Raw genomic sequence first — 11,461 nt, 5'->3', positions numbered from 1 at the left:
GGACAGCGCTCTGAGCAACCTGATGTAGCTGTTGGCGTCCCTGTTCATAACAGGGGGGCTAGACTAGGTGACCTTTAAGGGTCCCTTCCAGCTCAAACGATTCTATGATTCTATGGTCTTCCCCCCAGCTCAGACGTCAGCTGACCTGTCAAAGCACAGCTCAGCCTACAGAAGCCTTCCCAGCTTCTTATTGTCCAGCTCTGCTCATCTTCCACCATTTTCTTCTCAGCCTGGCCACTGCCGAGAGCACGCACTGATGCTATCCACCAGACTTTCATGCATCTCACAAGCAATGACTTTGCTGCTTCTCCCACTCACTCTGCCTGCACTCCCTGCCCCAGTGATAGTGCCCCTCCAGTGGAGGCCAAGGGGAGCCATACAGTAGCCACTGGGTGGTTAAGCTTCAGTTAAGTCCCACAGAGGCATCTATTAGATACTGAAAGATGTTAGCTTAGGAATGACAGTTCTGAAGTCCCACGGTCTATCATGCAGTAAACAAATAGTATTTCACACGCAGCAGGCCAGCCCCAGGTTAGTTATAATATTCCATTCATTAGCTCGCAAAGAAACTAGTGCTGGGATGAATTATCAGAAAAATTTCCTCGCATTTAGTCTATCTCACTGTTGCAAACATCTGCAGGCTCTGACTTTATATTGAATTGTCTTTTGGGATGATGTGCTCCCTTCGGCACTTCTTCTGGTAAAGTATTTGCCTTAGCATAGTAAATGGACTATTTCAGCAACCCCAACAATTCACGTTCACTGGTCTAAAGAATGTAGAATTATTGCATGAATAAAGGCATTTTGAGAAACACAGGTGTCTTGACTGTACTGAACTGTCAAGAAACACTTCTGGCAGAGATTTGAACTACCATGCAAGTCAGCTTGATGTCTACCTGGAACAGAGAGGCAGACCTACAAAAGTGGGCAAAGCTTGAAAAGACTGAGGAAATGATGGGAGCGAGGTGGTGTTCTGCCGTATTTATCTACTCCTTCCCTATCAGGTGATGTCAAATAGGATGAGATGCATCAGAATAAAGAGAGGGACAGTCCCTGAATGTTCATCCTGATTTTCCACATATTTCTAAGATGTGTTCACACTCCATGACAGGATTCACAGAGCCAAGATGTCAGTGTGCTGCAGGGACACATCCCACCGCCTTTAAAATCCTCAGTCATAAACAGCAGATCTCTAATTCTTCCTGCAATCTCCCATTCAAGAAATATATATGCATTTTGGAAATAACAGAAATGTATCAGAATGGTAAGTCAACTGCATAACAGGAAAAACAAAAATACTGGCTGCTGTTAAATGAGTGATACTTCTTTGTAGATGCTTTCTTGCCTTGGTTTATGACCAAAAATATGTTTTCCAAACAACGAAGTTTTCTTATGGCCATTCTTCTTTAAGAATGATATGCACAAGGAGGAAATAAGGCAAGGGAAGCATGAAAGAAGTGATAACTTCATACAGTTTAAACTTTCCCACAAAAAGAAAGAAATGGCAGATGAGTTGCTGTCGCTGTAGGCTGATAGCTGTGGTATCAAAAGTCCAACACAATGCAGTTGCAAATATAGAGTTGTGAAAACACATACCAGAGAGAGAAAGTATTTCATATCTGGAGGCAAAATCAGCACCTCCAAGATACCTACACACAAACCACCTCACTTTGTGAATACATAATGAGTCTTACAGCTGAAACCTTAAATCTCAGACCCATGATGGTAACCCTGCCAAGACCCCAGCTGACTGTGCTGGGATTGTGCTGACTGTGTGCAGAGCTCATCCAGACAGCTCCTCATGGCTGTCAGTCATGGGACCCAGGGACACCAAAGCTGGGTGGGTTCCCAGTGCCCCACAGCTGTGCTCAGGCCATGGGCTCTGCTCAGCTAGTCCCAGCCCGTGTTACCAAGGCTGTGCCTGATGCCTGGTGCTGAGACTGCTCCAACACCACCACGGGTCAATCCTATCCATATCTACCACCACTGTTGCCTCCATCCTGGCCCCACCTCACATTAGGCCCAGCTGTGAGGGGAGGTGGGAGATAGCACACCATTTGGACCTGATGGAGAGGATTTGATCCTTCAGATACAGGCCTTCAAGTCATGGCTTTTCTCATTAGCCTCACTAGAAGCTTTCCACACACAGGTATTTCAGCTTTAGGGAGAGAAGAGGCACAAGCGTGTCCTATCTCTCCCCTCCAGGCTGCCAAGCAAGCTGTACATTTAATTGCAGCCGACCCTCTCAACCCCCCTCAGAGCAGGTGGCCCTGGCATGGCAGGAGCCACTGTAAGGAAACAAAATCCAAGGCAACGTTGAGTCCAAAGCAGATTTCATTTGGTTAAGTTTTATTCACATGTACAGAGGCAGCACTGGTTTTAACAATCAAAACAAATATTCCAGCAGGTATCATATAGGTAAATCTTCTTTGGCTCAATCAGCTGCAGAAAGCTCGACAACTCCCCTGGTGCAGACTGCAGTCTGGTATTTGCAATGCAGATAGATACTACTCCCAGCTGTCTGAACCCGGAAGGTCAGAATCAAGTGACATTGAACACCCAGGCCCAGAGGAGGAGAAGTAAAAAGTCAAGAGAGCAAACCTAGGGGAAGAGCAGGTTTGAGAGAGCTGTAAGCTGTCTGCAAGGAAGAGTGGGAGAAAGCGTGGGGGTCACCCAGGGGTCAGTCCAACTCCTCTTCATAAGAATTGGTTGGAACAAACCCAGCAGAATGTACATAGCAGTAAGGAGAGAAGGTTGCCAAAACAAGAACATAAAGAAGAAAATGAAGTCAGTGGGAAATGAGATGGAAATGGCACACAGGAATAAAAAAGGGGTACAAACAAACCAGACTGGGATTAGCTTCACACATTTCTAACTGCTATATCATCAGTCTTGTGCTGTTCAGCATTTTCGTCCTCCCTGCTCTCTTGCAGAGCTACACAACATGCTGAGATGAGCTCTTTTCATCCAGAGAGCTGTGGTGCTCACCAGTTATACAGAAAGGACATGTATCCCAGTTGTAAGTAAGTAGAAATTGAACTGAACTGAATCCTTGGGACAAGGATTGCCCCGAGCACTTAAAACTTGAGGAGGAGGTCTGCATTCTGGTTCAGAATTTCACCTTTAGTCCTTTTTCACAGGTCTGCTCAAAATCATTATATCAGCATTCATGCTGATGCAGAATGAATGCTATTACAATTCACTAATAATCGTCCCTATGAGCAGATTTTGCAAATCCCACTCTGTCATTCCCACGGTCAAAAATGCAGTAAAAGGCAGACATAAAGACATCTCCTAAAATCCAGAGCGGACCACTGCGAGTTGGGATGTCAAGAGACTGGAAGCCGCTCATGCAGAAGGTTTGGTCATCGATGGACTCCTGGAAGAGAAGGAACATCTCCTCGCAGTGGCTCTTCTGGCCCTGACCAGGAGCCGAGAGCCAGGAAGACACGCACCTTCACGACGTATTGCTCTGCTGTCAGCTTGTACTCATGGTGCCCGATGGTGAAGCTGATGTGGGGCAAGCTGGACAGTCTTCTGCAGTCTACAAGAAACTGTACGCAATACACAATCACATTCCAATGTTGGAATGTGATTGATTTGCCTTTTTTAAAATACTGTCCTTTGCATTCAAGCTTTTTGACACAGCTAATGGTGAATTTACTGCAGAGGAACAACATTGGGCTGACTCATGGCCCAGCACTGCCTGCAGGTGCCACACTTTGCAGGTCACAAACTGGGTCATAGCAGCCTAGCAGCCCCCCTGCACCAAAGCCCCCAGGGACTTTGAAAAGCATTGCAAGCCCCAAAGGGACAAGGTGCGGGGGCATTCTGATGTCCCCCATATACAAAACCAAATTTGCGACCCACGAGGAAGAAGAGAGAAGCAAGGTGTGCTGAGCAGAACCCCTCCAGGTGCCAGGCTGTGGTGGGGTCCTGGAGCTGCCTCCAGCCCATGCAGTGCGTAACTGAAGGTAACATCACCGTTTTAGGAAAAAAAAGGGACCCATTCAGAAAGCTCAAGAGGAACACAGCACTTTATATGTTTATACGATCATACATTTCTATGTTGCCCTGCCCTGGAGTGGGATTTGAAGAACAGGACTAAACACTGGCATGTCCATTAATTTCTATAAATAATGCATTTGCTTACAGTAACCCAGCAGATCGTTTCCTGGCCTCCCAGCTATTTCACCAACCAACCGGCGTGTGAAATAGCACTGCAGGATGCTCCAAGCCCAGAGGGATCTTTGAGGCAACTGTAGCATTTGAAGTCATTGTGTTAGGGCCTTCCCACAAGGAAGATGCTATTTTTGCTGTTGTTAAATCAGCATAATCAAAACAGCGCCCTAAATCTTTTGTATACCAAGCAGGTGTCATGCCATTAGAGCAAGATAAACCATGGGATAGAGAAGGTAAGGGTAACAGAGCCAGCATAGTGATTTGCAGGATATGAGAAGAAAAACATAATTCATTTATATCATCAGTACATCCAGAGCAAATTAATCCTTTCTCTAAAGAGATAGAAGTTATGGTAAAATCACTGATGGATGCACCCACTTACACCAGGATAAAATTGAGCCAACGCACTCAGCCTGCCTGTGTTAAAAAAAAAAACAGTGACATAAAGAATGTCTTTCAGATTTGTTTGTACAGAATTCCAGTCAGCACTGGAATAAATAGCCTTATGCTGAAACAATATGCTTGTTCATATTTTATCAATGTAACTACTTTGAAAATAGGTATTTCATCTACATCCATGAGCATGTACCGTCATAAAAAAAACCTGTTATCAAAACAAACTCTTTAACATGTGTCTGAAAACTTTAATGAAAACTAAATGTAAGGTTTAACTGAAAAAGAAGCCAGAAGCCTCATCAGTCACACAGAAGCACCTCCAGGTCTCCCCCTCCCAAAGGGAGGCAGATTAAAGCTCGCTTTCTCTCTGAACTTTGCTTCACACATAGGGCAAAAGTAACACTTAATTCTCTCCAAAGTGCAGAGTTGAGTCATGATCAAGACAACTATGGAGTCACCCAGAACTGCAGGCAGCAGCTTTACTTGCAGTACTGGTGTGTGGCAGGGTAGAAATTGACTGTGGGAGTCAGCCGAAGGTCAGCAATAATGCATGGAAAAATAAGCTGACCCCTTTCTGGAGCTGGGTCAAATTAGCCATTGCAGGATCACTGTCTCAGGTACAAAGGGCAGTAGAGAGACATCCCTGCTGAGAGGGCAGCGACCAGCCCAACCTCCAGCAGCCTCAGCCTGTGTAACCCCCAGAGAGAAGTGTGGGGAACCAGGAGTGCAGCTTTGCGGCCAGAGAGGACATGAAGCAACAAATCCCAGCCACCTCAGCTGACTGGAGGAGGTGGAGGTGCTCCTTGGAGGAACAGCAGTGAGGAGGGGGAGTGCTGGCTGGCATCAGGAAGGGGGATGCAAGATGGAAGAGGGAAGAGATATCAAACGATGAGGAAACACAAGAAAAGCATTAGGCAGGGAGAGCAAGAGGCAGTGAGGTCTGTCCTGTACTCCTGGGGTTCATCTACCCAGAGCCAACGTTGCGAGCAACCTGGACGTGTCCCTCCCAGGAGCCCTAGCATGAAGCCTCCTGCTCTGAAGACAGAGCAGGCAGTGGGAGGCCTACCAGCAGAGCCACTTGGGGCTGTAATTAACACATTACTATTTCTTATTGGCAATTAAGGGAACTAACATTCCATTGCCATTTCTTTCTAATGTTGGCTGGGATGGCCATCAACTCCTTCCAGCTCTGGGGAGCCCACAGCTATAGCTGGGGACTTGGCAAGGTAGTACTACTCTGATTTTCCAAAAGAAAATTACCTTTTGGAAAAAAATGAGCAGTACTTAAACAGATGCCCCCACTGTTTCCTTATACACCATCACTGAAGAGAACTGGAGAGGAGGTAGACACTGGGAGGAAGGCTGGGTCAGAAGGCAGATACATCAAAACCAGCACAGCTCTGAGTTCAGTATTGCCCTAAAGATGAGGCTTTCTCTGAGATCTTTCTGAGCCATTATTTTGGATATTTTCTTTTTTTTTTTCCCACCCTATAAGCTCTTTGCACCAAATACCAGCTTCTGTTTCTCTGACTGCTTTCAGGTTGCATAGTTATTACCTCTCCAGAACGCGATGGACTTGCCCCAATATATTCCTGTAATCTTCTGATTTGTGATGAGGGACCGGTGATAAGAGAGGTGCCAGAATCAACAATGGCTTCACAGCCATGGGAGCAAAATGCCACCCGGCCCTGGATCTTTATACTGCAAGTGGAAAACAAGGAATCTTTAAACAAATGGTATATACACTGTGTCTGAAGCAATACACCATCGCTATCTGACTTCCAAGTCAGGGCACAATCTGAAGAACTGGCTGCCAAGCTTTCCCAGTCTGAAAATACAAGAATGTCTTTAAAAAATGAGAAACGAAAAGAAGCAGCACTAGGAAGACCTACAAGTGAACCCGCTTTTCTCCCAGGACTCCTGCAGCCTCAGTCATTTGCTGATGAATGTCCTCATTGGGTCTTCATCGGTTTTATGCAGTACAAACAAAGAGACATGAACAACTTTAACCAAGGTTCAAAAGAAAGATTGGAGCAAGACCTGGGGCTGGATTCAGTTCCTTGGTGCCTTAGCCACTTCCATGAGGTAGTTTGACCATTTTTGAACCATATTAAAGCATTTTAAAATGCCGTCACAGAAACCAGCCATCTGTGTCACAGCAGATTCGGAGAGCTGATAGTCTTCAGACTTGTCCTGGCAAACCTCCTCCTTGAGGCCCACAAAGGGGAAACGCTACAACCTCCTTCATCTGCACTGCTGAATGTTTCTGCCTCTGTGGGCTTTACCTGTGGAGGTGAATTTCACCACATAGTGCATACATACTTGTTCAGATGTATCTGCCAGTAGCTTTTCTCAGTGACTGGGACCCAGTGAATTGAGCCTTTATAGAGGGAGTGGTCTATGCCTCCCAGGATCAGCTCACCACCATTCTCAGTGTCGTCTCCCCTGGAAGCAGAGCATACATCAGCAGAGGCATGGGAGTATGTTGGAGTACAAAAACTAGATCAGTCTTAAAAGGAGAAGATAAACCACAGTCCTTTCTAAATTCAAGCATGGTTGGCTGACCCTGATTATTTCTGAGTTGGAACTGAACGTAACTGAACCCAATTCAGAACCTTCAAGCACTCTCTGAGAAAATGTACTGTGAGTTGCCGAGGGCTGATAGCAGGCCCTAGGAACATGTTCAGCCAGTTGCACTCTCCCCTCAGAATTAAATCTAGACAAATTAGTGGAGTTACAGTTAGGTTCATATTAGAGAGCAACATTTATCTTCTGAAATGCAGCCACTTGGGTGTAGCATTGCATTTCTGTTCATCTCCATTGATGAGAGGGAAAGCCCCAGCAGCTCAGGACACTTCAAGTCTGAGTTAGGAGCTCTTCTTTTGTCCATGACCAGCTACAACAACAACAGTCTGTCCAAAAACTGGTGGTCCCCCCCCACTCCAACACAATTTTCTTTTTCACTCCATTTTTTCCCTGTGGAAAACTGGAAAAAAAAATCAATGAAATGGGGGAAATTACTTTCTGGAATTGAAGATTTACACAGATGCTCCATTGTCTCTATCAAGAACTAAAGTGCATTTGTGTCTTGCTTGGCCCTGGCGCTGTTAGGACTGACCGCTTCAGGTAGAAGGAGAAGACTGGCTCCTCCACCAGCTTCTGCTTCATGATGCTGTCAAACACGGGCAGAGCGTTGCCCACTACTAGGGAGGGGTAGCCCAGGCCCAGTATGCCGTCAAAATGGGCAAGGGCGAAGGTCATTCCTGGCTCAAACACTGACTCGCCAAAGTCCTGTCCCTTGATGGAGATGTTACTGATCTGTTCAGTAGGAGAAAAAGAAGCGGTGAAAGGAAAGACACCATCAGTGCCAATGAATTAGGCATGTTTCAGACTAAATATCCAAGGCCCCACCCAGCCGGAGGCTCACCTGCAGCGTGTCCTTGGCTGCAATGCCCAGAAGCTGCCCGGTGCCATAGTGCAGGGAGAAGGGTTCCCCACCGTGCTCGTATGAGTCTGACAGAAAGGACTTGAACCTCTGGTGCACCCCTGCACAAAACAGACCACACCTGCACCCCAAGAGAAGGCCAAGCCATTCACCTGCTCCCCATATAGAACTGGCCGCCATGCCAGCAAGGCAGCTTTGACTTTCTGTATGAAGAAGTCATCAAAGGAGGCACTGTTCCCCCGCAGACACCCCATTTTTCTGCTCTCAGGATATCTCGGAGGTTATTTTTGGTTTGTAACTCCCCGGGTCCTTTTTCATGCCTTCTGCTTGACACTGCCCACCCTAGCTGCTGCCAGCACAGGGAGGAGCAGGCCAGCAAGGCTTCAGGGCTACTCCAGGCCCTCCCTCCTCACAAATCCCTCACAATTTCAGAGGGCAACACCTTGGCCCTTTCCGAATTTTGCCCACACATGACATTATTAGAAAATCAAATGCCAGTTAGATCCGTGCTTGGCTGCGGCAAATTTACCCAGGATGTTGAGAGCACAAGGAACAGGAAGGTTTCTTACTGCACGCTTCACTGATGCAATAAACAGAAGGGACCCAAAAATTGGAGGAGCCGGTGTCAAAGACCACGGTGAAGCTCTGAGGTGGCGTGCCAACGCTGATGACTCCGTAGTATTGTGCCTGGGGAGGACAACCAGGTCAGCCCCACTGCCAAGGTAGTGAGCCGGTGATTTCCTTTGGGCCTATTGCAATGAGCAGCTATGTGCAAGTCAGAAACAAATTCTGTTCCACAGATTGTGTCTGATGTACTGAGTAAAGTTCATCCAGTGGTTAAAGGAACCACTGACCGTCCTTGGGCATCAGCTGAAGATAGAGATATCTGTGGACACATGATTGCCAAAGTGAAGAGCTTATCAACACACAGCATGCAATTTTCTGAGTGCCTGTATCTGGCCATGAAAGAGCTCTTTAGCATTAAGAGACCTATTTATAGGATGAAGTATTTCTGGAACTCAAAGGCACAAGTCTTTTGTAACAACAAAAATATTTGAATATGTATCTTCACGTGTATGCTTGTTAATTAATACACTGAATAGAGTTTGTGACCCCAGGGTTTACAGTCTGAACAAGATAACCATAATGCAAGCATGAGTGCTATGTAATAGAATATCCAGCTGTACAGCAGAGAGTTGTCCCTTTCCGTATCAAACAACCCTGTACTGATTAACCTATAAACTGAGGCAGCTCTTTGTCACTCTGGTCAAAAAAGAAAGACAAAAGAAAAAAACTCCCACCAACTTGCAAAAACCCCTCACAAAAAGTGTTACAGATGCAAGCCGGATATGCTGGGGAAGTGGCTTTTGTTTTGTTATTTTGATAAGTCTAAGAGCAGGCTGAAAACTTTCTGCCTTTGTTCTTCTTCACTTACATCTCCAGCTTATCTGGAGACTTCTTCATAAGCCTCGAATTTCAGAAAGCTCTTCTGAATAATTCACCTTCCCCCCACTGTCCACAGCAGCCTTCACAGCATTTCTGCAACTTCGCTTTTCTTTAGACAAACATAACTGATGAACCAAAGAAAGCAGAAAACAGACCAACAAAATGGACAAAATGCTAAAACCAAGAGCGACAGTTTACGGAATGGTTGACCTGCTCACTTATTTGTCTCAGATCCAATGAAACTCAGGTTTTTCCTTTCTCAGTGTAGAGACCCAGATCAGTCTCAAATATGTAACACACATTAGGCTCAGCAGATAAAGCAAAAGAATAAAAACTCTACTTGGGCCCTTGTTATCACTGATCTATGACTCCAACTGATGAAATAAATGAGATCTTGGGGATCTGTTACAATATGTAAACATCCAAGATTCTGATCAATCTGAACTAATCAGATTCTGCTCGGTCCTCACCCAAGACTGATAGAGGCAAACCTTCCACATTTGTTTGAAGACTTGTTGAAGGCCAAAACAGATCTGTACAAAAATTAAACTCATCCACTCATCCATAAACCACTGATAGATTATACCGGTTTTTTGTTAAGGTCCCATGTTAACCTCTATCTATACTTGTTCTATTTTGCAGGCCATTAAACTAATTTTGATAATCTAATATTTACAAGGAGCCTCCCATCTCGAGTCCCATAATGGAGAGACTCTATTTCAAGAGTGCTAGGGGAAAAAATCTGCCTTCAATAGAAGAGAGCCCATATGGTTGCATTACCATAACCATACTTACGTTCATGTAGTCGTACAGCCTTTCTGAAGCAGTTCCTACCGACAAAGTAAGATCTGGAGGGAAGCAATACAGGTGCCTCCGGGCAAAAATGTCAGGGTGGTGATTCCTCCAGAATTCCTCCAGTTCTCCCTTTTCTTTAAGTTGTGTCTTGATAGATTTGAATCGAACGAGTGGGACTCTACACAAATAAAAGAACTACATGAAAGCTACCTGGATCTCCTTTCTAGAGTCCATGTACGCTTTTCTTTGTAATTTTTGGGAGACCGAGTAGCAATAATAACTGTCATGCCAGGAGCCAGCTGGAACAGGAGGAGCCAGGGAGGCCTAGCACACTCTTACCGTTGCAAGGCCACAGTGAAGGGGATGTAAACCACAGCCAGCAGTATGGCCTTCATGGCTTCAGCTGGCCCCGAATCCAACAACACTCATTTCCTCTGAAGTCCCTTTTTTATACCCCACTGTGAGCAGGGAGCTGCTCGCCAGGTCAATCAATCAGAGGAGGTCAGAGCTCTGGCAGCAAGCGGAGGGATTTGTTCTCAGAGCAACCACTGGATTAAGCAAATATTGGTGCCCAGAGAAGCTGGGAACAGATAGCCAGGGCACAGTCTAGACCAAAAATATATTTACTGGCAATCCTTAGTATCTTTCACGTAATTATAGCAAATGGGGGAATCTTGGCTCCTGTTAGCATGGGAGAGAGAAGGCAGCCCAAGGAGCTGCCTGCCCCCCTCTGCATAAGCTATTTTTCAAACCTGCTTTAATGACAAGAAGGCCAGGAGTGTCCAAGGCAGAGAGAGAAGACAGAACACACAACCGACTCACTTCTACTTGTAGCAGGACTGAGCACATGTGCGCTTGGTTGGCTGGTGAGAAGCCATCCTCTAACAACTGAAGATTAATCCCCTATTTACACGAGAGCTCCAGTCCAGATATAATTACAATTGCCACTCCAAAAAACTATAAATGAGTCTTAAAAGTAAAAAAGCTGACAAAGCAATAAACAGCCAGTGGTTTTCTCAGCTAAGGCTGCTTTGATCCGGGGCTCTGCTGTGCGCATTCAGAGCAGATCTCTTGGACTGATTTCCCCACTGTTCTTGGCTGCTCCCACTCCACCTGGCCCTAGAGCTCACTTCAGGCTGGCAGGAAAGCAATGATATTAAAAAGAGAGTGATGTGATGGACAGCAAAGAGCAGCCCA

The 11,461-nt window shown here is 45.8% G+C and overlaps 1 protein-coding gene across 1 annotated transcript; it reads right to left on the bottom strand.

Annotated features, from left to right (window-relative positions):
- Positions 2,361–10,659, bottom strand: LOC110392329 (cathepsin E-A-like). The gene is made up of 9 exons (XM_021384479.1): positions 10,604–10,659; positions 10,265–10,442; positions 8,593–8,710; positions 8,006–8,124; positions 7,697–7,896; positions 6,901–7,023; positions 6,135–6,279; positions 3,456–3,554; positions 2,361–3,379 (listed from the first exon to the last, which is right to left on the bottom strand). Exons 1-9 carry the CDS (start codon positions 10,657–10,659, stop codon positions 3,203–3,205), a joined length of 1,215 nt encoding a protein of 404 aa, XP_021240154.1. The 3' UTR covers positions 2,361–3,202.

This window comes from Numida meleagris, chromosome 1, assembly GCF_002078875.1.
Source record: "Numida meleagris isolate 19003 breed g44 Domestic line chromosome 1, NumMel1.0, whole genome shotgun sequence".
Taxonomy (NCBI): domain Eukaryota; kingdom Metazoa; phylum Chordata; class Aves; order Galliformes; family Numididae; genus Numida; species Numida meleagris.
Note: the sequence above shows the minus strand (reverse complement) of the source record. Positions and strands in the feature narration are given on the sequence as shown.

What these genes read in the sequence shown, in the direction of transcription:
- LOC110392329 (XM_021384479.1), bottom strand. Translation starts at nt 10,659, where the DNA reads ATGAAGGCCATACTGCTGGCTGTGGTTTACATCCCCTTCACTGTGGCC. An exon ending in TTCACTGTGGCCTTGCAACG is followed by an intron (nt 10,443 to 10,603) that starts GTAAGAGTGTGC and finishes TTATTTGTGTAG; the next exon opens with AGTCCCACTCGTTCGATTCA. An exon ending in TTCTCCTTCTACCTGAAGCG is followed by an intron (nt 7,024 to 7,696) that starts GTCAGTCCTAAC and finishes CTCTGCTTCCAG; the next exon opens with GGGAGACGACACTGAGAATG.